This window comes from Drosophila willistoni (genome assembly GCF_018902025.1).
Source record: "Drosophila willistoni isolate 14030-0811.24 chromosome XR unlocalized genomic scaffold, UCI_dwil_1.1 Seg144, whole genome shotgun sequence".
Taxonomy (NCBI): Eukaryota; Metazoa; Arthropoda; class Insecta; order Diptera; family Drosophilidae; genus Drosophila; species Drosophila willistoni.
The window spans coordinates 8,906,653-8,933,175 of NW_025814057.1; the positions used below are offsets into that span (position 1 = coordinate 8,906,653).

The window sequence follows — 26,523 nt, forward strand, 5'->3', positions numbered from 1 at the left end:
ATGTGAGTTGTTTTTTTTTTTGTTGTTGTTCTGTTGCTTGGACAGGCCAATTTGTTGTCTAGCAAGAAGTGGCAGATACTTTGGCTCGATACATGGCTTTGACTTGTGGTTGCTAGCTGCTAGCCAGCCAGAATGTTGCATTGTTATGCACCAAGCGTATCACATTCACCCACCAGCAGCAGCACCACTCCCGACTACCGACTCCCGACTCCTTCCTAGCACATTGGCTTGTGCCTCGTCTCGGCAACTCTTGTCGTGGTTCCTTTTGGTTGGTTTCCCCAGGTATATACCTGACCTGACTTTGGCGCTTCCACTTTGAGATACTTAGTACCGAATATTAAACACTTATGAGCTGACCAGCCTTTTATAATTATAGTAGGCAATTGGCAAGGATCACAATATACCCCCTCTCCGTTTATCTCACACAGGGTATGGGTATGGTTATGGGGAGCAGACACTTTCCGTTTTGTCCATTGCAGAAGAAGTCAAGTTACTTTGTATGCCAAATGTGTTTATATATTTTCAAACTTGGATTGGATTGAATTGAAATTACCATGGCGAGGGGAGGGGAAGAAGGGGCTGAGTGATGAGTAAGTGAGTCGGGATGCCTTTTGGTTTTAGAAACCGCACCGCAGCGGCACATTGACATTGCCAATACACAGACATACACATATAAGTGCAGATGTATGCAGTATCTACCTATGTATAGGTATTACCTGAGCTGATATTTTGTTGGTTTTCTGTTTTTTTTTTTTTTTTTGGGGTAGCTTTATTGTCGTGGTCGGGAAACGACTCTCGGAACGGAAGCGAACAAGAGGCATGGCAGTAAGGTAAAAGGTAAAGTAATGGCATATCATAATAATTATTAAGTAAGTTTTCTATATACACACACATATAAAGGTATATGTGTGTGTGTATGTATAAGAAGCGAAAACGTAATTTGAGTCAAAGGACGGCATGTGGCTTGAGAAGGTTCCTTTTACTTCGCTTTTTTGTTCCGTTTCTTTTTTTTTTCCTCCATCTCTCTTATTTGCTCTATCACTGTGTGTCAGTGTGCGTGTGTGTGTGTGTTTTGGCAGGTGAAGTTCAAAAAATCCTTCCTGTTTGCAGGATATGCAGTTAGTTTTTAATGTGGCACGAGCAACAGCAGCAACAGTAAACGAGGCAACGAAACAAAGCGTAGCAGAAGATACTGTATCTTGTATCTTTTGCAGATTCGTTGGGATGCAAGTGAACTTTTTGTTCAAATATGCAAACTGCTGTTGTTTTGTCAAACATCTGTCTGTGTGCATCCCCCCCTTGCCCCACTCCACCAGTCCTTCAATCACTCTGTGTCGCCTTTATCCTGTCTTATAAGCACCCTCCTTTCCCCCCTCTGGCTTTAGTCATAATCACGTTTTATTGGATTTTATTTTCATTCCGTAAATCGCCTAATCGTCTTTCTTTTCACTCTTCACTCCTCGATGCTTGCTCCTCACTCTCTTTTCGCTTTTTTGCTTCTGTCCATTTTGCATAAATTGTTTTTTCTTGCTGTTTTTTTTTTCTCGGTCATCTTGGTTTTTTTTATGTTATTATTATTGCTGTTGTTGTTGTTGTTGGTATTTCTCTTTTATATTTTGTTTTTCTTTTTGTTGTATTTTTTGCGTCATATTTTCACCTTGTTGTGGTTTCTTTTTTTTTTTTTTTGGTGTTTTATTTTTTTTTTTTTTTTGGTGTTTTATTTTTATTTTTTTTGATTTTATTTTTTGGCTTTATGATTTTTGTGTTTTCTTTGTATTTCAAGGAACCCATGGGCAATTAAAAACTGTAGCAGAAGCAACGAAAGAAAACAAAAACGAAAATAATATAAAATAAATATCCAAAGTGAGAGTGAAAATTTGAATTAAAAGTGTTTTTCCTCCTTTTATATACATACTTGTATGGTTTCCCCTGTGCTTTTTTTTTTATTACCAACTGTTTTTCGATTAATAGAGCAAAGCATAAAATGCAATTTGTGTAAAAAACATTTATTTTAAAACAGACAATTCACCCAGCCCCATTCAGACAAATGGACTCATCGAAATTAATAAGCAATTTGACAAAACTAATGCATCAACGAGATAGATGATCGAATGTGGATATAGTCTATTTGATCTGTACGATATGAGTATCTCTTTTCTGAAGGAAAACATTTCAAATTCAACAATGAAATCTCTGAAATCTTAAGAGACATCGAATTAAGATATTGTTAACTTTAAGGAAAGTTGTGTTTTTTCTTTATCATTAACAACAAATCTTTAGCTACCTTTTTTTTCAGCTGCTGCTGCTGCTGCTGCTGCTGCTGCTGCTCATCATCTGTCTAGTTGGTTATTGGGTGTCAAAAATGTATCTGTGTGTGTTGCCATTTGTGAATTACACATACCAGATATCAGATACAAGACATAAGATACAAGATACTTATTTATGTGGGTTATCAACTCTCATCTAGCAACTGGCCCTCTCTCGCCTTGTTAACATATTGAACACAATTTTGAAATGTGGCCTTCCCTCGAGACGAGGCGGCATGAGATGGGATGTGATGTGAAATGGTATCAAAGTATTGGGCAGGGCATACCAAGAGGGGCATCATCCGATCAAGACAAATAACAAACAAGCAACAAACAAAAACAAGCAGCTACAACAATTGTCGACCTCTGCTCAAACATCATTATCATCATCATCATCATTGTCAGCATCCGCGCACAGTATTTCATTCAATAGAGACGACAACTTCGACATTCGACAGTCGACAGTCGACAGTCGACATCATCATCATCATCATCATCTTCATTATTGACGTCTGCTACTGCCGCTGACATATGATGAGGGCTGAGGGTTATAACAAACCGCAGACCCAGCGCCCTCCTTTGAAATCGCGAAAATATTTTCAATAGATTTGATTTAAAATGATTTTGAGTGCACAAATTAAGTGACGAATGTGAGGAGGGGAGTGGGAGCCTGGAGGGGGGGATTAACAGGCATCAACCTTGATTAGCCATCTACCATATGAGGGTGCTGCCAACAACAGAGAGAGAGAGAGAGAGGGGGGGTAAGAAATCATCCATCTGATCAGCGTATAATTGCTTGATAAATTTAATTGAATATGTTTTCAGTTTCCATATGATGATGGTTATATTTGCTTGTGGTGGTTGGTGGCGCCTTGTTATGTCCTCTCCCCGGGAATCCCCCAACCCTACGCTATCTTTATCTGTACGTTGAGCAAAACGTTGACGCACTGTGAATTCTGATTCATTTGGATAATAAATAAAGCTAAAGAATTTGACATACTTTTTGAACATATAGATAAGAAAATATTAGTTAACTTTAACACAGCTCAGCCATTCGAGATGTATCAATTTATTTTGTTCGATTAAAAAAAAAATTGGTTATCTTGGCCCATGAGGGGATCGAACCCGCGACCTTCGCGTTATTAGCACGACGCTCTAACCAACTGAGCTAATGGGCCATGTTGATTTCGGACTTCTCAATTCAAATATTTCCAATGAAATTCTGAAATTCTTTTCTTTTTTCTTTTTTTTTTTGTTGTCCTGTGCATATAAATATTTAGATTTAGCAAAGAACTGAGAGAATCGTTAAAGTTTATGCTCGAATAGGTGACCCCGATTACACGTTGAAGAAGAAGAAGAAGAAGATGACGACAAAGAGAAGATCTTTTCATATAATGAGTAACTCGTTAATTGTCCGACCACAACAAAAGCGACGACTGTGTCTCATCATCAGCTGTCCGTTTTTTACTCTCGTCCTCTCTCTGTCCCTCTCTCGTATGGAATTGCAATTGCTGCATGCACCTGCTGCCACACTATGTCGCGTCCAGTGCTCTACGCTTGGAAACCTGCTCGACTCCTTTTTCTCTTTTACTCCATGACGTCTGCTGCTTCTTCTTCTACCTCTTCTTTTCCTTTTCATTTACCGTTTTTGTTTTTTTTTTTTTTTTGGTTTTGTTGCTTTTTTGCCTTTTGGTTTTTGGCTTGGTTATATGTATGTATATATTGTTGTTTTTTTTTTTGTTATTTTTGACCAAAACACAAACTGAAAACTTGGCAACGCGTGCTTCGAACTTCGAACATGTTTTATGTATTGTGCACCTGGTGGAAGTGCTTTGCCCCTGCCCCTCCTCCTCCTCCCCCACAAGGAGCGACTGAGACAGTCAATAGAAGTGGAAGCGATAGAATGAGGGAGAGAGTGAGAAAGCGATAGCGGTAGATGGAGAAAAGGGTGGTTAAGCATAGAGGAGGAATTGGCAGCGGTCGCTTAAATATAGGCGGCGGAGAGGAGGAGCGGCGGTGGCTTTCGCCTTGGCCGGCCGGTAATAACAACAAAATACAATACAAAAAAAACACAAAAAGGGGTGCAAAAAAAAAAAAAAAGGCAACGAACGAACAACGAACAAACGAATGAAGAAACAAACCAACAAACAAACTACTAAACAACAAAAAAAAAAAAAACATTGTGCCCCCTTTAGACTTACCTCAGCTCTCTCCCCACCCCCCGCTGTTGTGGCAGCGACGACCTTCCCTGCCCCAAACACCCTCGACTTGTGGTGTAGTAAGGCGCATTGCGAATATATAAAAGTATCTGAGCGCATAAAAAACGAGCTCAGTAGTGAACGGTACTTTGTAACGGCAACCCGGCACTAAAGCACTAGCGGCGGTTCGACCTAACAGTAAATCAAATAGAAGTTAAGAAAGCTGCTAAGGACGCAGCAGCAGCAGCAGCAGCTAAAGACAGATCGACCATGTTGCAAGTTGGCCTTGGCTAATGCTAGACAATCTGAGCTATATATGTACATGCATATGTATGTGTAGAGCATATATTGTGCATATAGGACGGATTCTATATATACATATATATTTATTTCCCCTCTACAACAACAAATTTATTGCTGCTCTAGGAATTTTAACTGCTGGAACTAACTACTGGGGCAGTAAACTTGTACATCATCCGCTTATGGCTTGACATACAAAAACGGACAACTGAAAAAAACCAAAAGCAAAAGCATAGAAAAAGGCAGCAGCAGCAGCAAAAAACCGAAAAACAAAAAAGAGAAAAGTCAAAAGCATTTCCCCATTGGTGAGTACTCCAATATGATGAACCCCCTCGCCATCCCTTCTTTTCTAGCATGCCACTTCAGCAGATCCCCACCCACCCACACCCCTACCTCACCTCACCCCCTTACACTAGAAAAACAAATCCATCAGCTTAAAGTTTGGTTGCATCTGCATCTACTACATACTCTGTACTCGAATGTAGCTTTTGGTCGTAAAAACTACTCTCAGCTGAGAGTGAGTGAAACGTGGTGGGATGCGGGGGAGTGGAGTTGAAGGTGGCGGAGAGTTTGACTGCAAATGTAGATGAATGAGCAAATGGCATCACATCCCAGATCCCAGATCCCGTGTCCCGAAATGCCATTTTAGCTTTTCTCCTCAATGGCTCTGATGGTGACACATTGCGTATACGCCGCATCAGCCTCTCGACCAAGATTTGTCTCCTCCACATAGTTGGTTGGTGTTTGTTTTTGGTTCTCTTTTATTGTTTTTTTTTTTTGTTTTTTTGGTTTTTATGAATGGAATGAATGAAATGTGAATGTCGCCAAGAGAAAACAAAACAAACAAAAAAACTATTTGCTCTTCATTTTGGCATAAACATTTTGATTTTGGTTTGCTATGTTGCTTTTTTGTCGCATTTAATTTGTTGGAAATGTGGGCGGGCATCTGCTCTATTTTTGCATCTCTCTCTCTATTTGTATATCTATTGTTTTGTATCTTGACCAAGTGCTACTACTTAGCCAACTTCTTTTTTTGGCTTTTCTGTGCCTCAATTTTATTTATGTGTACGCTTTGTTGTTGTTTTTGAAAAACAATTTCTAAAAGTTGTTGGCCGCAGAAATATTTCATGTAGGCAGTCGACTGACACCAAGTTGCCTCCGAATTGTGGAGGGGTGCCCTCCTCAGTGTGTGTGTGTGTGTGTGTGTGGGTCGACACACGCATAAAATCAAACAATGATAAAATCAGAAAATCAAACCAAAAGATTGAATCTCGTTTGGATCAGCAGACAGTGGCAATATCATTCACAAAGTTGAATTGATTACTTAAATATTGAATAAAATTAATAAATTCCCGAAAAGCAAAGACTTTTCTCTCGAAAAAGAGAATCTTTGATTAAGATTTATTAATATGAAAATAGAATGATGAAATTATTTGTATTACAATTTCATAAGTTTGTAGAAAAATTTGGAAGAAGGTCTTTGAGTAATATTAGAACTCTTCAATTAGCTAATTTGATCATTTTGATCACTTTTCAAAAGCTTTTACGAGCATTTTCCGAACATTTTCAAAAGCTTTTTCGAACATTTTCCATAAAAATGAGAGCCATTTTCCAAATGTAAATATCAACAAATGTTTTCAAAGAAATATCTATCAGAACGAAACAATTAAAAGTTAAAGTAAAAGTTTGAAAATTTTGTAGAAATAATTAAATTCATATTTATCGACTTTGCGATGTTATGAAAACAATTAAATAAGTACACTTTTTCCAATGGAAATTTCATGTTAATAAAAGAATTAAAAGGTCAGAAAAATGATTTGCAAATTTTGCAAAATAAACTTTTATACACAAATTCCACAGAAATCGTCTATGGAAAACAAGGAATTCCATTCGAGCTATCCAACATTCCAAAAATCACATTCTACGTTATGTTTCAGCAAAAATTAATAACAAATTGAATGTGGCATTGGTTGTTAATCAACAATAAAATCAATTACTACAAACACATTGTAACAATTGTGATTGAAATATTTGAAATACATTCCATGTTTTGTTTTCTACTGATTTTAAATATATTAGACATTTGCATATCTACTTGTTTTATCAATTCATCCGTGTATAGTTCTAATAAGAAACAATAAGCCATTTATAGCCAAAAGACTTGCTTTTTTGCTCTGATCTTGGGCTAGATTATAAATGAACTAGTCCAATTTTGCTTGTCCAAGCAAACATTTCATTTTAGTTTCTTTTGTTTTAAATCATTTTAACCAAATTAATTTCTGTTTCTTCTTTCGTTTTATTTTTTATTTTTTAGTGATTTCCTTTTTTGTTTCGGTTGCTGCTGTTCGCTGTTGTTGTTGTTGCTGTTGTTTTTTTAACTGTTTAATTTGTTTACAAATGTGCTGTTGTTTTTATTGATTTATTTATTCATTCACTAAAGTATTTTATTTACTCCAAAATGTTTTACGCTTTTGATTAAACGAATGTGAATTCGTTCGCCCATTGCCGATTGCTGCTATTAATATTATTAATCACTTTCGATCCATTCATTCACTTAGTCATTCATTCATGTATTCATTGCTTGAATGTGATGGGAAGGCGTGGCTCCCCCCCTCCCTTGTGACGAGACATTTGTGTGTGTGTGTGTGTGTTTCCCTTTGTGAATTGCGCTATAAAAGTGCATAGCAAATGCACTTTTTTTTTTTTTGCTAATTGTTTTCTTCTTTGTTTTTGTTAATAATTTTGTGTGTGTGTGTGTGTGTGTGTGTGTGGTTTTTTTTGTGTTTAGTAGAAACAAGTCAAAAAACAATGTAGAAATTCATATATCATGTTTATATGGTAAGTAGGTACCCCAATGACATCTGAGAACAACGCGTCTCGTCTTCGGGGGTTTTCTTACTTCTTACTCTTGAGGCAGGGAGAGAGAGCTACCTTGAGTTGCCACCGGGGGGGACGAAAGTATGGGCTCCGGCTTAAATATACATACATACATATTTTTGCTTTAATTTTTTTTCTCTTTAGCTTATCGTTTTTTGTTTATTATGAGTGCCAAAAAACAAAAAAAAAAAACAACAAAAAAATTATTGCGTTTGCTATTTTTAAAAATTGTACGCAATGGCATTAATTTTTTTTATATATTTTTTTCCACTTGTTTTGTTTTTATTGTTGTAAATTTAATATATGTATGTGTATATTTGTTTGTAATTATGTCAAGTTTGCTTTTTTTGTTTTTTGTTACAACGCTTAATTGCTGGGAAGGTGTGAAATGAAAAATCGTTTAAAGAACTAGAACCAAATACAACGATTTGCCCATCTGCAGACAATCACACATGAAAGACCTAAAGACCTGATTCTTTTTGCTTTATTTTTTTTTAATGGGTAAGGCTTTTTGTTTTTGTTTTAGTTTTTGCTTCAACTTAATGCTCTAAAAGAGAAAGAAAGTTTGCTTATGAGATCAGAATGAATGATGAATGAATGTTTGGTAATTGAAAAGTATATATTAAGCAAATCAGAGGCGTGGACTAAGAGGAATTCGAAACAAACTACTAACTAACTAATGTTTCTTTTCTTTTTTGGTTCTCAGGCTCAGCTAGAGATTTCTGTAAATCTATTTCTTATATTTGCTCTGCAATTAAGTAACTTTCGATTTATTAAAATTATTTCTAACTTACGATAATTCTCGTAAAGAATATTTGATTTTGAAATCATAGAAATGTTTTTTTAGTGTTAATTTTCATTGTTCTTGCTTGCTAAAATTGTAGTTAATTTAATAACATTAATTCTGCTTTGAGACAAGTTAAATCATTTACTGACTTGAGTCTTGGCCAAACTCATTCAGCATTAAGTTACCATTAATTTAAGCTCAAAAGTCAAACATTTATATATTTAATCATTCTTAGAGCTGTCCACAACTTCCCCTCGCCACACACACACACACATATATATATACACAACATCTGACCTTCATTAGTGTGTGTCTCTGTCTTTGTCTATCTGTTGGTTGGTCGGTCTGTCTAAGTTAGTCTATGTCTATCTCGACAATCATTTAGTTTGGACAAAAGACAATAGCTGAAAACCGTTTTGCTTGTTTGTGTATGTAATTTGTTTAAATTTCGTTTTGTTTCTTCAAGGTTTACTGCCATTTTCATAGTTAGTTTCCATCCGTCCTCTCTGAGACTCTGAGTCTAATCAAAGCTAATAAATTAGTGCAATTTTATGTTTTAGAAAATTTCATAAATTTAAGCCAAAAAGCTAGGCTAACCAGCTTGCATAAGATACATTTTTCGAAGGCGTCTCAAAGTCTCAGGGTGCAAAGAAATCGAGAAAGAGAGAAAAACAAAAAAAAAATGTGAGACAAGATAAAAAATTGTTTGTTGCAACCAAATCAAAGCTAGAAGAAAAACCCAAAGCAAGCAGCTAGAAGTGGGCATGCTGAGGGAGTGAGGGGGTGACTGACACACGGAGAGGAAGAGTGTGGAGAAAAAGGCTAAGGTGAAGAAACGATGTGAAAAGTTGAATGCCTAACAAGTTGAAACACGGTGGAAAGAAATAAAAAAAAAAAACCTACAAGCGCGCGAATCTCTAGCAACAACAATGGCTTGGAAAATGTGGAAATGTCTTGGGAATCTTGCGAAATGGATGAAGTTGTTGTTGTTGTTGTTGTTGTTGTTGTTGTTGCTGCCGCCGCTGCTGCTGCAGTTTGTTGAATTAGATAAAAGTTGAAAAGGGGAAATGTTTATGCCAAAAAGTAAGGTGAACAAAAAGGAAGACGGCAAGCGGCAGTCAGATGAAAGGAACCCTGGCAAATGGCAGCCGGAAATGCAACGAAAATAAATGTGGGTAAAAATGCCAAGGAAAAGTGTTGCATTTTTTTCACATTCACTCTCTCTCTCTCTGTCCCGCTCTCTCTCGCTTACTCCCCACTCTTTCGTTTTATACTCTTCTGGCAAATATTTCACACAAAGCTCGCAGCAAATTATCGCAGACAAAAATGGGAAAGAACAACACAAAAAAATGCCCAAGCAGCGTAATGCAAGTGCAAATGCAAGTTACGAGTATGAATCACAACAATTTATAATAACAACAAGCTAAAACCAAGGGAACTCCACACACGCACACACAAACAAACACACACACATATCACGTACTTAATATGAGGCATCATCCATCCTCTGGCAGCTTCTTCACATTCATTAATTCATTCATTCATCGATTTCGTGCGCGCGCGACTAAAAACAAAAACCAAAAAAAAAATAAAAACACAAAGATAAAGCTAAGAAACTGTGATAAACAAATTTTTAAGCAAACATTCATAGAATGCCAAAACTGAAAAGCCAAAAAAAAAAAGAGATGCAGTTTGCACTTTACAGATACATATTGTATCTTACGTGTGAAACGAGACTAAACTGCACACAACTGCAGAAAAATTGTTGAAATCGTTTTGTCTGAGACACAAAACAAACATTAGCCGCAGCCGCAGCCGCAGCAACAGCAACAAATTGTTTTTTGAAAAGTGAAACGGAACCCACAGTGGCCCCCAGGGCCTCATATACATACAAACATACATATGTATGTATGTATGTATGTATCTATGGTAGAAATATGTAGAACTTGGTGAGTCAGTCCCACGCAATGCGAACACCTGAAATCCGCGTCTAACAACACCACAAGCGATCCCAAAAAAAATGAAAAAAAAAACAAGTTTCTTTCACACAGTGTGGGCAAAACCCTCTCCGGATTTACATACATACGACAATATGCATGTCCATATGGACACCCAGTTAAATACGAATGTATGTATGTATGTAGCTAAAGGTGAGGGCAATAGACACTGCCCGACACTTTGACGTCAGCAAACTATTGGTACATACCTCTCTTTGGGTACATACACCTCTTGTCTCTCTGAGTGTGTGTGTGTGTGTGTGTGATATTATTATTTAAGGTACAAGGTACAAAACTGATATAAAGAGTGAGTTAAGTGTCAATTTTTGTTCGTTTTATGATCGACTTGAAAATCATTTCGGTTGAGGTAGGTGTTTGCCTTGCTATTCACATGTACATATGTACACTCGATTAGTTAGCTGGCTCATGTGACAAATATTTAAACGGAAGAACCGCAGCAAAACGATGAAATTATGTTGACAAATATATATAACAATATCTCTATTGGAATATACAAATTGAATTATCAATGGAAAAAAAAGGTAACCAACGAGCTGAAAAATATCTCTCAACTAGCTTGCCATAAATTAAGACTCATACTTGTGAGCAACTTTAACTAAAAACACCAGATAAGCTTAATTCATAGATAGAAGTAGAAGATATCTTTAAAAATCGTTCTGATAAGTACATTTTCTATATCGTTAATCATGGTTTAATTCATTGAAGCAAGAAAGTCGTATGAATTATCTAGGTAAATGATTATCAATTGAAATTTCAGTTATTTTATCATATTTGCTTAGTTTCGATTTAAAACTTACTAAAATTTAAACAGTTCTTCATTTGATCTGTTAAGTCATAAAGAAAATTAATGAATTCGTTTGATTATAAAGACCCAAAGACCCGTTTTACTCAGTAATCGAAGAGGTACTTATAGATTTTATCATCTAACTCGGTTGAACATAATAAAAAAGTTGCCTAAAAACATGATTTTACTGCAATTTGTTAATAAACACATTTTAGATATGATAAATTACCTCGATTTTGGAGGCAAATAATGCTCCTGCCTAGGTCTAGACCTTGTAGGGGATAAAGGGGGTTCGTTTTAAGACTCAATCCAGAGGGTTTTTCTTTCCCTCCTTTGTAATTTAATTGATGTCCTTGTTATATTATCGCGTGGCTATAAGTCTATATTGTTTAATGATGGCCAAAGTGAGGGACTTTTATTTTAATGATAATCTCTAAACAATATTCGTTTGTACAATTTAGACATTTTTTTTCGCTACAATTGTTCCAGTTATTTTGGCTTATACACAATTATGGTGAGAGTTCTTGACCATTAAAACGCTTAACAAAATAAGCGGAAAAAAAACATTAAAATGCGAAAACGCAAAACACAAAACACAAAAAAACCAACAAACACAAACCCAACATAACTTTTTACATGAAACTATGCGAAATGAAATATTCTGGCAATTAAACGACGCACAAATTTTCCTTTTTTTTTTTGGTTTGGTTTTTTGTTGATTTGATTTTTTGTTTTATTCATAGGTATATGTTTGTCTGTATTTTTGTTTAATGTGTTCAACCGCAAAACGAATTATGCAGCAGCTTTACAAGCAATTTAGCCAGCAACAACAAATTAACACAAAATGACAGGGATGGACTGAATGCAAAAAATTACAGAGAGAGAAAGAGAAAAAATGTGCAAAAAATTTTATAATTAAAACACTTGCAGACAGCAAAAGATAACTACATATAGCAGAGAGAGCAGAGAGAACAGAGAGAAAAGCGCAATGCATGTTGGATGGCGGGTGAGGGGGAGGAGGAGGAGGAGTGAAGGGCGGGGTAGGGTAGGGTAGGAAGGTGGTCGTTGCAAATGAACATGCGAAATGAAATCCAATGAAAAGGTCACCTCAATTAGGACAAATTGCACAAATGGCAAAAACTCTGTGTCTCTCTACTTCATAGATACTTAATACTCGTCTTTACAACAAAATCATAGTTTGCTTTAATTTTGATCCTTTGTTTCTGTTTTTGTTTTTGCGGATATTCATCAAATTTGCATTAGCAAATGAGTCGAACGAAAAGAAAGAGAAAGATAGCGATAAATATAAGCAAATGTTGGCAGAGTTTCACAGTTAACTCAATTAACTTATAAAATGTAAACTATGTGAGGCACCAGCAACAATGTTAACAACAACAACAACAACAACAACAAAAGCTCAGTGAACTAAACGGCAACGGTGATTAACTCTTGGCCAAGCCAGCCAGCCAGCCAGCCAACAGATCTAAAAGATCACCCAAATCAGAGATGGAATCAGTTGAAAAACGTGTGGCACATTTTTTTTTTGAGATCAACATTCTTTGAATTTTAAGTCTGAAAAACTATATCTTATTCCAAAATAAGATGCAACTAATATCTAGTAGACGAATTTCTGAACTTATTTTCCTGAAGAATCCAAGGTAATGAAATCCATTTTATATACTCCATTTACACTCTATATATAACGTGAATTGACGTGAGTTCTGTAAGAGAGTCTTGATAATTGTTGGTTCACCCATCTCTAGGTTGTAATAATAAGTATCTGTAGTCAATGCTTAGGCTTTTCCATATGTAGATGCGTGCCAAGAGATACGTGAAAGTATCTATGTATCTGTATCGTTGTATCTTACACTACAACTTACAAGTTACGCTTTGCAGACTCGCGCACTCAGCTGAACGCGAATAATTACCACGCCATGTCTTGGTCAAAAGAGCGAAGAGGGGAGGGCGGTGGGCAAACTGAAAGGGGGTGTGGGGAACTGCTGGTGGCGCCGTCCAAGCGGGGCGGGACAGTACACCCGACTAAAAATATGTAGTTAGTAGTAGTATGTGCGGCGGTGAATGTTTTGTTGTGAAGTAGATCGCACGCTGGTCAACATTGAGCGGCGGCTACAGAGATGATAGGATGGCCGAAGAGTAGAAGCAAGGGGCGTCTGGGTCATAGTTGGGTCGATAGCAGCGCCAGCGGTGCTAATGTGGTTATGAACGCCAGTTGGCCAGGTCAGTCAGTCTGCAATGCTGAGAGACAAAGACTGAGACAGAAACGAAGACCGGAGACGGAGACACAGAGACGAAAGTTTTGCCTGCTAATCGAAATGTGATAATCGAAAGGCACCATGAGCGGCGGGGCGGGGTAGCTGAGTCAAGGCAACACACGTACCGTCATACGAGGAGTTCATTGTTCCCCACCAACAGCAGTGGCAAGTAGGCAGCGCACAACATTTGCACATTTTCACAGCTATTGAACTCATTAATGAAGAAGCTCAAACACCACGTTTTGCTGCTGCTGCTGCTGCACAGCGAATGGAAAGTCGGTGAAAACTGATTGCAAGAAAATCTTCATGCGGAACTATTTAGATATATACATATATGTATCTGTAGATGTAGGCATGAAAAAGTCATTGATGGTCAGTTCACAGGTTCTCAAAGATTTCCATCTTTCTCAAGCCTCTGAAACAACAAATACAAATATCTCGGATGCCTGTCTATTGTAACTAATGTGGCTTTTGCTTTTTTATTTCCTTTATATATTTGTTCCTTTTCGTTCGTTTGCTTCTTCCTAACCAATTTGTCGCATGTTCAGCAAGAACAAGGCAAAAGTCTTGCCAGGCCATTTTCATTTCCATTCCATTATCATGCGAATTGCTCGCCCACTCCTCCAGCAATCCATCCTGCTGCCCCTTCTTCTCTCTCTTCTTCAAAGCAATTCTTTTTCAAGTACCCTGTGTACTTAAAGTGCAAGAGGGTATACAAGATTAAAGTCGTCCAGAAGAGGCCAGCAGCAATTGAAAGGATAATTGATTGATCTAATGTAATTTTCTTCATCAACTATTAAGGCCTTTGCCTTCTTTGTTTGTTGATTATTTTTTAAAAATGGAAACTTTAACTTAAGCTTGATAAGCTTTCTTTGAGATAAAAGAAGCTTATTGCAAGGCAAAAGTAATTGAAAGTACTTTTAAGCATTACTTTACCAAATTACTGGATATTGTTAAGTCGTTCTTGATGTCTCAATGTCGAGGTATTCGTGTTGTTGTTTTTTTTTTTGTAGTTCTTTGCTCTGTTTCTTATTAACATTTATATATAATTTTTTGTTTTTACTTGAGCTTACCCCATCCACCTCCACACGAACTGCTCTTGTTGGGTAGCATAATTGCCTTTTAATGTTGTTGTTCTTTGGTAGCCTTTGGGTATCCTCTTACCTTCCACCCACTGTACATACATATATATATATACACCCTCTCACTTAGGCATTGTCTTTGTGTTGGTTGAGTTTTCCTCTTTGCTTCGTCTCTTTTCGCAGTTTGTGCGCATTTAAAGCAACATTAATTGTTATGATTTACAATGAGAAAAATCATAAATTAATTATTCATGGAGCAACAAACAAGCCTAAGCTCCTCTGACCATTATATGCTACAACCGACCATTGTGTCCGCCCAGACTCAGTCTCAGTCTCAGTCTCCGTCTGAGTCCGAATCTCATTCCCATTGGGTCATTGTCACCAACTGCAATTTCCGCCAATTCCGCTTCCTAAACGGCGGCAGTGGCGATGTCATTTCTGGTGTTTCAGATGGTTGGATGGTGGGATGGCGGAATGGCGGGTGGGAGTGAGGTAGGATGGGGAGAATTGTGCTTCCAATTAGCTAACGGAACTACGTGCAAATCGTTAGATATGATTATTATTTTGCCCGATCCCATTCGAAACGATCCGTTCACTAGTTAGCTAGTTAGGCAGTTAGCCAGTTGGCCACTTGGCTGGCTGCATTGTTCTCACATCGCGGGTAAAAGCGGGTTAATTGATGGCTTTTCCATTAAATTGGTTCGGCTGTCGGACAATCAGGCAACGATTTCTTCTATCTTTTGCATGAAGTTAATTATCACAAAGTCGCGCGTTCGCGTTCGTGCTGCAATTTGGCTTCTGCCACACTCTCTCAATTTGATCAGATCAAAGTGAAATTTTCCTAACATAATGCTCATATACATACATACATACATCTCGGTTCATATAAATCATGTGCCCTCTAAGTATGTCTTAGTGCCATCTGTTGACCATATACACTACTCCTCATCATTTTGTTTTGTTTTGGAGGCCAGAGTGTACAGTGAATAATCAAATAATCAACATAGACATTCTTTCATAGCTTCCACTGTAAGTATAGCCCAAGGCACTTGCCTAGTAATTGGCCACGTCTCTCGTTCTGTCTAGACGCAGTCTCTCTCCCTCTCCCTCTCCCTCTCTCTCTCTCTCTCTCTTTCTGTTTCTCCCACTCTATCCGTCTCATTCGCAGATTAATCGGATGCGTGGCTAATTTATTGATATGTCATCGCATGTGGGTTGCCCTTCTGCTCCACTCAACTACATGTTTCCCCCCCGAAGCAGAGGTGTAGTTACAACGGGGGTCAGGGAGAGGGCTCTTTAAAAATGTAGTAATTTAGCAATTACATGTGATTCGCTTATATGCTAGACATAAATCCACAATCTCAGCAACTTTTATCAAGGAATTCGAGGGATTTCTGCCTCTTATCATTTTAATTTTGCCATCCCTAACAAACAAGTTGATTATTGCTTTTTCAAAATATATCTATGGAAAATCCATTATATTTTGTAATTGTTTTATTTTTAATAATTGGAACTCAACTCAATGTTTCATTGGTTTTTTAAAATCCTTCATGTTATTTATATTACTTGAACAAAGCAGTCATCCTTGTCATCTTAATATCTATACTGGTTACGCCCCTGCTTCCCCCTTCACACAGACAGACACACACACACATTCACATAGACTATTTAGTTCTCCTTGATAATTCTTTTAGATGGGCCACATGCCAAAAATCGAAAAAGAAGAATATTGTTCTTTTTGTCTCGTGTTTTAGTCTCCCTCTCTCTCTCCCTCCCTCTCTTGCTTCCCTATTGTCATCTATTTTCCCCCTTCGCGAAACCCAAATTCCTCAAATATTTGTATTATTTTCTGTAGTTTTGTCATATATTATTAAATTTTGCCTCGTTCGATTCGATTCGTTCGATTGGATACGTTATTCCTCCTTTTGGCTCGATTGCGTGATTCATTTTCATAGTTGTTTCCTTTTTGTATGTACACACATACATACATACATACACCTACATACATATTATAAATGTTTGTCTCTTTGATTAATATTATTTTTATTCTTCTATATTTCCGTGTGAACTTCCGTTTTCGATTGTCTGGCAAAAGGCAAATGTTGTTTCGTCTCTTTTTTTTTTTTGTTTTTTTGTTTATTTGGAACGTGTTTAAAATATTGATAGCAACCCAGGCGCAACTACGACGGTACTAGGCAGTCGCCAGAGAGGTTGAGAGTAAGTATTGGGTTGATTTTGTTTGGTGGTGCTGGTGGTGGTGGTGGTGGTGGCGCAGTTGTAATAATCAGGCAACACCTACTGCAGCAGCAACATTTGTAGATCCACAAACACGACCCTATCCAACCCGCCTCCTTTTGGTCGATTCTGTTTAATGCCATCTCTCTTTCACTCTCTCTTTGTCTTTCTCTATCACACTTCTCTGGTTTTACCTCATCCACTTTTTGTGGTCGTGTTCGTTCGTTTGTCTGGCGTTGGTCAAAAGTGGCCTTCTCCTGTTCTAGCCCACCGCCCCACCTCCCAACCGGCAAACCCTTCTTCCTCCCTTCTCCCCACCACGCACACACACACACACACACACACACACACACACACACACAAACACACACAAAACCCATACACATTGTGTACATCGGTGGCTGGTGGTGGCCCCTTTTACGGTTGCATTAGACAATAACTGGTAATAATCGTTGAACCGTAAAATAAACATGGATACCCGTTGCACTTGTTTAGGCAACACCAACAACAACACCAACAACAACTACAACTACTACACCATGAATGCATGAAAGGTATATCTCTCTCTCGTGGTCAGGTGGTCGTCGGTAGGTCGGTCGCTTGGTCAGGTGGTGTCTTTGTCGCTGCAGGTGATTATGTCTGTCTGTCTGCCGGACGTTAACTGATTTGTGCATTGATGCGAAGTCGTAGAAATATTCCAAAGAGACATAAATACTTTACAACAAAAACAAAAAACTAAGAACGAAGAGAAAGAAAGACTAGTGGGCAAATGTTTAAGTACTACTGTCCATAAAATTTACGCGCACGTCACACTCTGAGGCAAAGGCTCAATTTGAAAAATTATGGGAAACCTCTATCTATTATGAAACACTAGTTGAAAGGAGATTAAAACTTTCATATTTGTCACATAAGTCAACGGAATATAATTAAGTTTGATTAAATTTGTCTTCAAATTGTCTTGACAATTATAGAAAAACTTAGTAACCGATCTTTTGGCCACAAAAAGTCTTCATTAGAGACTCAATAACTTGCCCAACGGAATTATCCAAGTACTAGGCATTAAACTTAGTCCTTAGCCCATCTAATCCATAAGTTTCGGAGGCAAGAAAAAATGTTGAAAAATTATGACAATTTATGGGAAATGTACCTGGAAAACTGTTAATTGGATAGTTATGTATAATCCATATCTGATTAAAGATCCTCATTGAAAATGCGACAGCTAATCAGCTGTTTTCCGAAAATGGGTGACATTTCTGTAAAGAGAATATTGTGTCTTGTTTTTTAAGCTATACACATAATTATTTTCTCTGCAATTTCATTTGTCATGTCGCATTATCTTTAACGACCACCTGGAAATGAAAATGGTTCCGTTTGCTGTTCTAAATCTCTCAAATCTCAAACTTGCCATCAACATCAACGAAGTTGACTTCTCTTGAAATCGGTGATACAAAATTTTACGTCAAAATAAGTATTTCTATAGTGTGGAAAGAGATGAAGATGATGAGGGGGCAAGTGCGGTGGCAAGTGTTTCACACACTAAGCACACACACACACACACACACCTATATAGTCATATGGTTGTGTGTGTATGCATGTAGAAGTTAATGAAATTAAAACGTAAGCAGCAGACGAACGCAATAAACACAAAAAGAAATTACAATTAAATTGAAAGCAGGCAAAGAAGAGAGAGATTGCTTCTCACCTCTACCCCAAACACTCCGTCACTCCATCACAATTCGAGTAGAGCCCTCCCCCTAGAGTGCCTTTTGGCTTCTCTCCATATAGTTTTATGAAGTTGCAGCAGTTGCACCGACATACGACATGCAATCCAAATGGAAATGAACTTTGAAGGCAGCGAACTGGCTGCTGGACTGAAGCCACCGGAGGTTGCGTGGGTCGCATTGTAGGCCGATGGTAACTCTCTGTAGTTGGCTATCGCGATGCTCCATTTGCCCCCTTCTCCTCCTCCATCTGCTTCTTTCATTCCATACCATTTGGAGTTGGAATGGCGTGCGCGACTTATAATCGCATTCGTTTCAATTGCCGGAATTTTATTGTGAAATGAGTGACGACGACGACGACAACGACAACGACAACAACGTCGACGATGACGATGACGACTTTAACGTTTGGGGCGTTGAGACCTTCTCAATGGTTTCGCCATGGTTTTCTTTGTTACCTGTCTGTGTCCCACCACCTAGGCAATGCTATCTTTCATAACGCTTCGTTATCATCGCACATTTCACAAAAATATATAAATGCGCGAGCGCAAAAATAAAAAAAAAAAAGCCCAACTAAACTTAAAAAAGAAGAAAAAAAAACAAAAAAAAAAAGTGAAACCTCTTTCCCAGGCAGCTTGCAACACTTGCCATATACGGATAAATGTATATCTACAGTGAAAGCACTTTGCAACGAACAATAGCCAATTTTTTGGTATGTGAATCAAAGCCAAACAAAAAATCAAGTAATTACAAATTGCGTAAAAAAACAGAAAAGCAGAGTCAAAGAATTCGCCAAGGTTTAAAGAAGGTTTTTTTTGTTCGTGTGTGCTTTGTTTTCGGAATCTCTTTCAAAAGATTTCGAATCGACTGAGAATTCAAGGAATTGCCTTTTTCTTTATCAACTAATCTCGATTGAGTGAACAAATCTAACATTATGCAGCTAACTCTGTTATGTATTTAGGCAAAGTGAAGGTTAATACTCAAGTATCATTAGAGATTTTATTGTTATACCTTTTTATGTCTTTTCTCTTTCTGCACTCAATGAACGCCTCTGCATGTTTGCAACTTTCGGTGGCAGCCACTCTGACTGCGATGACTGTACCACCACTAAAGTCCAATTCCCCTTCCCTATTCCAGTATGTCTCTGCTGCACCACACACACACAAATACACACAAACACACATGCACAGACATTTTTCAATTATAGTTTTTTAACAATTTTCTCGTCATTGTTGTTAATGTTGCTGCTGCTGCTGTTGTTGTTGTTGTTGTTGCTATTGTTAATGAAACTTTCTTTATGCATAATTTTATGTTTCATGTAGCATTTTTTTTGTTTTTTGCGTTTATTCTTTCACTTTTTCTCCGCCCACCCACAAGTCAGAGATGAGCTGAGATGAGGGAGCTCTGGCAACTTGCTTCTTTTTCATAGACTTCAAATACCCTATAACAAATATTTTAGATATATTTAAAAGTTGTTTTCTCCATAGTTTTTCATAATATTTTTCATAAACTTTTTCAATGACTTTCAAACAAACTTTTAAATGTTTTAAAAAAAGATCTCAAGGCTTAGCATTAAAAATTTTATTAACTATTAGACCTGAGCATGGGATTCTTCTAGTTTAAATACCCTGCACACTCTAACAAGATTTAAGGGGGCTTTTTGTCTTTGATAAGCTATATGCCATAGATTATACCCTGTACTAAGGACACTTGGTTTTTTAAAATTATATCAGCATTGTGACAATCTAAATTCAGAAGAATGAACTAATGAAGAGAGAGGAAACTGAATTCGAGCATTTACAGGGTATTTTTAAGTGGGGGCGACACAAAATTAACTTACCGACGACTGGCTTGTATTTTGTTTACAACTTTTACTCTTACTCGGCATAAACATTTAAGCCAAGTTATAGTTACAAAGTTTTTATTTCGTATGCCATATGAATGTTCCATATATGGCATTATACATATACATACATATATCTATTTGTTAAGGAACCAACTTTTGGCAACTCTTCGTTCCCCGCTTCTTTTCTCATGATGATGTACCCAGCCTGCGGGTAGTGTAATTAAAACATTTTTGCAAATTCAATTCCCATTTCCATGTGGTAGATGGTAATGCAAAAAGAAAATATGCAAATATGCATATAATAAACTGCCTTTAAAAATAAACTTCAAATAAATAAAATCATAAATTTCAGTCATTCGTAAAACAATTTTATAACCTGGCTTAGATTTGGTTTTTGATGTTATCCATTGAACGGCAGCATAAATCAATACAAAAACAAACTGAATAGAATAAAAAGCTGAAGAGAGCATGGTGGGGGGTAAAAAATGAAGAAAGCAAAAAGCAAATAAAAGACACACACACACACACACACACACACACACACAAAGGCAAATAATGCAAACAGAAATAGTCAACATTATGTAAATGAAATATTTGCTCAATGCAAATAGAAAATGCCATAGAAAGGAATGTAGAACAGAAGGGGGTGGACAAAGGGGGAGGGCGGTCAGAGTAAAAGAAGAAGTTGGGGCCCTTAAGGAGGTCGCCGCTGCCGGAGTCCTTGCATAATCGACTGACTTCAGCTTCAACTTCAATTTCGATTTCGATTTTTTCATTTTTTCCTACTTGCCATGCTACCAGTTTGTATTGAAGGAAATAAGGATACACACACACACACACAGAGTGCGTCTCTTGTGGTGTCCTGCACGAAACAAGTTGCGTGCGAAGGCCAAAAGCGAAGCACTAGCCCAGCCAGTCAGAGCGCTGATGTTTAAGGACATTAGGGATACACCTGTCGATATTTTTACAGTTTTTGGCATGCGCTCCACCAGCAGGAGCAGGAGCAGAAGCAGTAGCAGTAGCAACCGGTTTAACGGGCTTTGTGCCGCACTTCCGCCAGTAAACTTGTTGTTCTACTACCCACCTCAAAAGGTCCTTGCTGCTAATGCTGCAATTTTGTCTCCTTTTTGAAATTATGTTTATAAAACACGCCAGGGACATAAGACTCCTAATGTATCATTCTATATATTTGACTAATGTCTTTACCATATGTGACTATCTCTGCTTTTCCATTTCTTGCCATCGAATAATCCGTGTGATGATTTTATTGCTAATCCCCCGTGAATCTCGTATGGGAATCAACCCAAAAACTGCCTTTGATACATTTGCAACTAGTCTCTATATGTTTTCAGACAAAGTTTTTGCAAGTAATATAGTTTTGTGATTTTACGTCTTCACATATCAAAGGTATTTCCAAATGTTTTCAGTTCATCAATACAAAGTATTGGAACCTGAATTGCCTTTGTGAACTAAAGTACTTAAAAAGAGCTTACATAAGTCGTTTTGTCAAGTTTATATTTTAAAATTTGCAGCGGAAATAAATTCAAGTGTTGTGAAAAGGATCCCAAAAACAAAAAAGAAAAGAAAATAAAAGAAAAAAAAAAAACAGAAAAGGGAAAAACAACCGAAACAATTTTATTGTCTTGGCAATGGAGAAATTCGTACAGTTTTATGGCTGTCTAGGGCTATTATGAAAGGATGGAAGGAACAGGGGAGAGACGCCAAGTTTCGGTTTGGTTGGGTGAAAGGAAGAAAGAAAATATGTTGGGTGGAGAGCCAGTATTGACTTTGATGATGGTGGCGCCATTGGCGTAGTTGTCTGCCTGCCAAATTGTGTTGCAGTTTGTCGCAGCAACAACAGACAACCTTGAGCTAATTTGGACCCACTACACCACTCTCTATCTCTGCCTCTTTCTCTCTCTATCTCTTCCTCTATAGCCGTCTCCCTATTTTAATGTTTCTTTCTCTATATATGTATGTCTATCCTTCTTTAGTTCTTTGTTTCTCTGTCTTTCCAGGAGGCCAAACAGGGGCCAGACAGCATACCAAGCGAATCATCATGACAGCCGCCGCCGCCTCTACTACTAAGTGGGGCAGCGTCACAGTCACAAGCACAAATACAAGCCCAAGAAGGCAGAAGACGACGACAGAGACGGCAACGACGCCCCAAAAATAGACAACGACGCAGCAGCAGCAACAACAACAACAACAGCAACAGCAACAACAGTAGTCGCCGCAGCACATCTCTTGGAGTGCAGTCAAGAGGAAATGCTGCATCCGACGACAACGACACAGTCTGGCCTGGTGCTGGGTGTCTGCTGTGACCAGCTGATGCAGCATCAGCATCAGCAGGCACGCCCAGGCATACTTACAATGTTGGCCAAAAAGGAGATGCACATGATGATGAGTAAGGATTTGGCTATGCAGGAGCAGTCAGAGAAGCGTCTACTAACAACAACTAGATCTTGGTTTCGTTGTTGGCCACCGCCCTGCTTTATTCTGTTTGTATCCCTGCTGGAGGTAGGTCCTAAAGATTGGGATTTTCATCAATCTTTCCCAAAAAATCCCCATTCTTCTTACAATATCCCAAGTCACATGTCGCACAACATACACACACACACACACACACACACAATGTTGCCCTTTTTAATGCGATTAAACTGTTGGGCCAAGGGTTGATTGAGGGCGAGCTCATAAAAACCACTTTCATGCAAGACGAATGGGCGGTTGGGGGCGGGTGACTCAAGGGGGGTTGCCATGACATCAGTCCAACATTACACAACATTGCGGCCACAATTCGGTTGTATAGAACATATGTACACATACATATATACACAAGTACCTTACATTAATTGCTCCCATTTTGCCTTCCCACTTCTCCACTTGCGACGCCAGCGTCGGCACAGGTTACTTTTTTTTTTTTTTGTATATAAACGAAACAACTTTTTCAAATGATTATGCAATGACATGGCTAGGATATAAATTTCATCACCAACGCCATCAATGAATACGGAGACTACGGTGTTGGGGCTGAATCTGGAACAGGGGCTGGGGCTGGGGCTGAGGATTTGGCAATGCTTTTATCAGAGTCAATTCAATTAATCGAATTTCTTTCAGAAAAATCCATTTACTTTTCTATAGTGAATGAAACAGAGCATTATCTAAAGTTATTGACTAATTGCCCATATTATAGGACTATATATATAGAGTCTTGACTTTTGTTCTATAAATATTTAATTGCTTTTCATCCAAAACAAAAATAGAGCCCTAATAGAAATTCTGTCATTTAAATTAATGAAAAACGCCGAGGTCTGTGTGTTTGCTGATAACTTTTGTTAATTTACATAAATTTATTGGTATACTAAATTTAAAGAATCGACAAGGTTTCGAAAAGTATCTGTATTTTGCATCTAAAAAATCAACAGGAGCCAAGTTGATAAAATAAAAGTTTCGTTTATCTTTCCATTACCAAATTTCATTTTGGCAAGGGCCAAATGGGCAGAGTATGTCCAATGGATGCGCCAAACTTCGTTTGAATAGATTTAAAGTAGATTTTTATTAAGTTTTTTATCAAGTTTGGATTAATATTATGCAAGTTAGTCATAATTCAATGAATTTTCAACTGTTGATAACTGTACTGTTGCTTTGCTTCTTTTCTTGGATGCTTTTTATTATAGCAATTGATTTTTTTTTTCTGCAGTGTTTCGTTTGATTTGCCCCCGAAAGACCCTTCATCAAAGTCCGAGCCAGCGAGTCTAAGAGTTAGTTGTCAGTCACGTCTGGTCTGAGGCATGTGTTTTCCTACAACTGAACATCTCAAGTTAAGTGTATGTAGTAGGAGGGTGGTTTTTGTTTTGGTTGTTGTTGTTGTTGTTGCTGCTGCTGCTGTTTGTTCTTTTGGTTTGATCATATTTCAGCCTCCGCCGCCCCCCGCGCGACACTACACCAGTTTGCCACTCACTGGACAAGCAATTGACTTTTGAGGCAAACAAATTGCCGACTTTGCCACACACAACGCGCTGATACGTGTAGCTTTCCCCCTCTCGCCGACCACCTTCTCTTGGCAGAAACACACACACACACCCCTTGTTTTCTCCCGCCCAAGTCATGCATTTGTAAATGGATGTTGGATTCCGGTTAAAGGATATACGAGCATACACACACACACATACATATATTCGCTTGTATATATAAATATATCAGGAGCTAAAGGAGGTCGAGGGGGGAATAGAGAGTGCGTGCGAAAAATCCAACACGTCTGCGATTTGTTTTCCTCGTCTGGCTCCACACATACTCACACAGACACAGACTGGACGCCGCCAGACATCAGCAGCAGTGGCAGAGGAGCAAGTTGTGGGACAGATAATGGCGACGTCTCGTCGCTGTCTGTTGCCAGTCTACGCGGTTTTAGGGGTTGCTTCCACCTCCCCAATCACTCCCCAAAAACAAAAAAAAAAAAAAAAAACAAGAAGAAAAACTCAGCCCACTGACTTGATTATGGCTTTCCACAAGCATTTTGATGGTTTTATTGTCTTGTTTCTTTTTCTTCCTCTCCTTTACTTGAGAGAGGTAAGGGGCAAAATCCAGGAAACAGGGTTGCACAAACACACAGATAGATAGACAGGTTGAGGTTGAGTAACTTTATATGTAGGTACATACATATACATATATATACCATATCTATCCATCGGTTCCATTCCATTTTTATTTTTTTTTTTTTGTATATAGGTCGCTGTGTTTGTCTACGCCAGTGGGGAAACGTCAATGGAGGATTCGTTGCTCATCTATAGCCCGGAACAGCGTTTGCAACTGTGGCGTTTCATCTCGTATGCCTTACTCCATTGTAGTTGGTTGCACTTGGGTTTCAATGTGTCAACCCAATTACTATTTGGCCTACCATTGGAATTGGTTCACGGCTGGTGGCGTACGTGTATCATTTATTTAGCTGGCATTTTGGCTGGATCATTGGGCACCAGCGTTGTGGACTCTGAAGTTTATCTGGTGGGTGCCAGTGGCGGTGTCTACGCCCTATTGGCTGCCCAATTGGCAAGTGTGGCTCTCAATTTTGGCCAGATAAGACACGGCTTGGCCCAGTTAATGGCTGTGCTTATATTTGGTAAGCTATATAAACTAAGGAATCATCCCCAACTCCCACTAATGTGTATCTTAAATACTTAAGCCTCTTGCGATTTGGGTTATGCCGTGTACTCCAGGACACTGGAGGATCGCACGAGGCCTACTGTTTCTTATATAGCTCATATGACAGGTGCTTTGGCTGGTCTTAGCCTGGGCCTGCTCTTCCTTAAGCAGTTCCAAGGTGGTGGTCGTCCACGTCTCCTACGCTGGCTGGCCCTAGGCGTCTGGTCAGCCTTTAGCATTTTTGCTATAACTTTCAATCTGATCAATACGGTGACAGCCCAACTTCTGGCCGAACAGGAGGGAAAGGTAATCAAGCAACGCTTACTACACGATTTGGGAATGGAATAAATAAGGTTAAGAGAAAGAGAGAGAGAGAGAGAGAGAGAAAAGTAGTGTGTGGAGTTGGGTGGGAAATGGGGAAAGCCAAGACTGAGTCCATAAATTTAAGCCTCGTCCTTGAAGTCATATCTTATGCTTACCTAAAGAGTCTAGTCATTAGTTTATAAGGCATTCCAAAGAAAGGAAGACACACAATGTGCTCAAAAATTTATCAAAAAACTACTTGAATTACATACTTATATATATATATATATCCCTGATACCCCCAAGGGAGGATTCGCTCAAAGTAACCAAAACTATGTAACTCTTACAAAACTTAAAACAACAACAACAAAACAAAATAAGAAATTGTAACAAATTTTATCTTATGCCAATGCCAAAGGAGTTGAAACTTGAAATGTTCTTTGCTCAACTCTGAGCCAGGCTCGTTTTCAGAGACTTTGGTTAGTTAAGCCGATTAAGCAATATACTATATATAATATATACAATACCTATTATATTTAGTTTGTTTAACTTATAAAACTCTAGTTTTAATGCCAAAAAAAGAAGAAAAAGAAACACAAAGTTACAACTAACAGTTATTTTAAAGAGCTTAGTTAGGCTAACGACATATATTCA

The 26,523-nt window shown here is 38.1% G+C and overlaps 1 protein-coding gene and 1 non-coding gene across 4 annotated transcripts; one reads left to right on the forward strand and one right to left on the reverse strand.

Moving 5' to 3' along the window:
• Positions 1 to 3,410: 3,410 nt before the first annotated feature.
• On the reverse strand, positions 3,411 to 3,484 carry Trnai-aau. Its single transcript has one exon. It is a non-coding gene; the product is annotated as a tRNA-Ile (tRNA).
• A 1,582-nt stretch (positions 3,485 to 5,066) lies between these two features.
• On the forward strand, positions 5,067 to 26,523 carry LOC6638895 (protein rhomboid). Of its 3 annotated transcripts, none has more exons than XM_002061793.4 (4): positions 5,067 to 5,109; positions 22,446 to 22,947; positions 25,156 to 25,543; positions 25,607 to 26,523. In XM_002061793.4, the coding sequence occupies exons 2-4, from the start codon at positions 22,696 to 22,698 to the stop codon at positions 25,912 to 25,914; spliced, it is 948 nt and encodes a 315-aa protein (XP_002061829.3). In that variant the 5' UTR covers positions 5,067 to 5,109; positions 22,446 to 22,695; the 3' UTR covers positions 25,915 to 26,523. The 3 variants fall into 3 exon arrangements, with proteins under 3 accessions (XP_002061829.3, XP_046868171.1, XP_046868170.1); XM_047012215.1 differs by having other exon boundaries at positions 5,094 to 5,109; positions 22,449 to 22,947; XM_047012214.1 differs by lacking the exon at positions 5,067 to 5,109 and adding an exon at positions 12,858 to 12,928.

Coding starts and splice junctions, on each gene's coding strand:
- LOC6638895 (XM_002061793.4), top strand. CDS start 22,696: ATGCTGCATCCGACGACAACGACACAGTCTGGCCTGGTGCTGGGTGTC. Junction 22,948..25,155: donor TGTTTGTATCCCTGCTGGAG/GTAGGTCCTAAA, acceptor TTTTGTATATAG/GTCGCTGTGTTTGTCTACGC. Junction 25,544..25,606: donor AATGGCTGTGCTTATATTTG/GTAAGCTATATA, acceptor TAAATACTTAAG/CCTCTTGCGATTTGGGTTAT.